The 1,998-nt window shown below is 44.3% G+C and overlaps 1 protein-coding gene across 1 annotated transcript; it reads right to left on the minus strand.

The window, feature by feature from the left end:
* Positions 1–254: 254 nt before the first annotated feature.
* Positions 255–683, minus strand: LOC117364231 (NADH dehydrogenase [ubiquinone] 1 beta subcomplex subunit 11, mitochondrial-like). Its single transcript, XM_033953245.1, has one exon. It carries the CDS (start codon positions 681–683, stop codon positions 255–257), a length of 429 nt encoding a protein of 142 aa, XP_033809136.1.
* Positions 684–1,998: the final 1,315 nt, after the last annotated feature.

Below are 1,998 nucleotides of genomic sequence, written 5' to 3' on the forward strand. Positions count from 1 at the left end.
ATTTTTTTTCCTCCTATTGGTTTCAAAAGTATTTCCCTGTAACTTCATCAAGTGTCCCCCTAGTCTTTGTAAATTTTTTTTTTTTTTTTTTTGTAAACCCAGAATAGTTTTTATTGGTTTATATAATTCCTGTATATCAGAGGACACATCACTAGGACACCTCCCCTTGCAAAAAAGTAGTCCTAAGTCAGAGCATACAAGAGGCAGATCCAAAGCCAATATTTCTATCTCCGATGAGGTGGAAAGGTACAACATCACTTCTCCTCAGAATCAGGAAGCAGGATGATTTTACTGAAGTCATAATAGTTCTCTTCAATGAGGAGTATCACCAAGTCCTCTTTCTTCTTCACTATCCTTGCTGCCTCTCTTCGAGCCCACTCTCGCATTCCATGGTCTGGTAGATAATGGACAAAGGTTGAACCCAAGACAATGCAAACAGAGACGCTAAAGAAGAAGGCCATCCTCATATTCCATAAGTCCACCATCAGGTCTTTACTAAAAACGTGGAAGTCCGGATTCTTCTCATTCAGGTTGACTTCCTCCTTGTCGTTATGCGAGGCAGGCACCACATCCTGCACCTTCTGCCCGGGGAGGATGGTAGCTGCGACAAAGGAACGATAACGCACACCAGGGGAAGTGCGAAACGCAACCAATAACCACAAACAAAACCGCCACAGCGACATGACCCTGCCAAAGAGCGTCCTCACCAGGATCGACTCCGGAAACTAGTCTTTGTAATTTTTGACGGAGTGAAAAATCGATCCACTACAAGTGGGTACAACCCATTCTACTCCACTCAGAATTTTGTAGACTTCAATCATATCTCCACTCAGTCATCTCTTTTCCAAGCTGAAGAGCCCTAATCATTTTAGTGTTTCCTCATACAAGAGGAGTTCCATCCCCTTTATCATTTTGGTCACTCTTCTTTGAACCTTTTCTAGCGCCATGTTCCCTTAAAATGTACACACTGTTATAGAATTTGAGGGATGCGCACCAAATCTGTATGCTGAGATTTGCACCAGGTTTCAGTTAGGCGCGGATTCTGGTGCTATGTGCTGTTCTATAAAAGGCACCCATCCCAGAGCACTCTTTATAGAATTATGCTCAGTGCTGATTTTTCAGCACAAATACTGAATCTAGGCCTAAATGGTCTCTCACACGTTTTTAGTAGTTTTAAATGAATTCACGTTGGCCTGTTCTTGTACATGTTATTTTTATTTTAGCTCTTCCAAGAGTGTGCAAATTATTAACATTCCTAGAGCATGAGGAGGCCTGGCGCTTATCTGCAAGATCACAAAGCTGTTTATTTTTGCTTTTTTTCATTACCAGATTTCTTCTGCATTTTAATTTTAATGTCTGCGGCCTGATTTAGTCTGACTCCAATGATTGATTGATTTTTGTGCAATAATCTAATCTCGATGTCTGTAACATCTTCACTCCGCAGCAATACGAAGCAGCTGTTCTGTTATTAAGACTGCAGTCTTAAGAAACAGGAGAAATTTTATTATTTCTTGTAGGTCTGCTGTTTTTCAGCTTCTATGTTGTGTAAAGTAGAGAATGACATGGGGAAAAAAATCTTTCCCCATCACTGCCGCGTCACCGGACCACCGTCCCCTTCACCGCCCAGTCCCCGCAGCATCCATCCTTCCCTCTTGGTACCTCACTGCCCTTCGTCACCCCTTGCGTGGTCCATGCATCTCCCTCTCTCCCCCATACCTTCACGGCCCGTTTTAAGGTTTCAGTCTTGTTGAAAGCCGCCGGAGTGTTTGTGCAGTCGAGTGCGTGTGTGGGCGGAAGCTTCTCCTCCAATGCAACTGGAAGTTGCATCAGAGGAGAAGCTACCGCCCACACACGCACGCGACTGAACGAATACTCCGGCGGCTTTCAACAAGACTGAAACCTTAAAACGGGCCGCAAAGGTATGGGGGAGGGAGGGAGATGCAACCGGAAGTTGCATCAGAGGAGGAGCTTCCACCCACACAAGCACAACAGCATGTA

The sequence above is a fragment of the Geotrypetes seraphini genome, chromosome 7 (genome assembly GCF_902459505.1).
Source record: "Geotrypetes seraphini chromosome 7, aGeoSer1.1, whole genome shotgun sequence".
Lineage (NCBI taxonomy): Eukaryota > Metazoa > Chordata > Amphibia > Gymnophiona > Dermophiidae > Geotrypetes > Geotrypetes seraphini.

Coding starts and splice junctions, on each gene's coding strand:
- LOC117364231 (XM_033953245.1), bottom strand. CDS start 683: ATGTCGCTGTGGCGGTTTTGTTTGTGGTTATTGGTTGCGTTTCGCACT.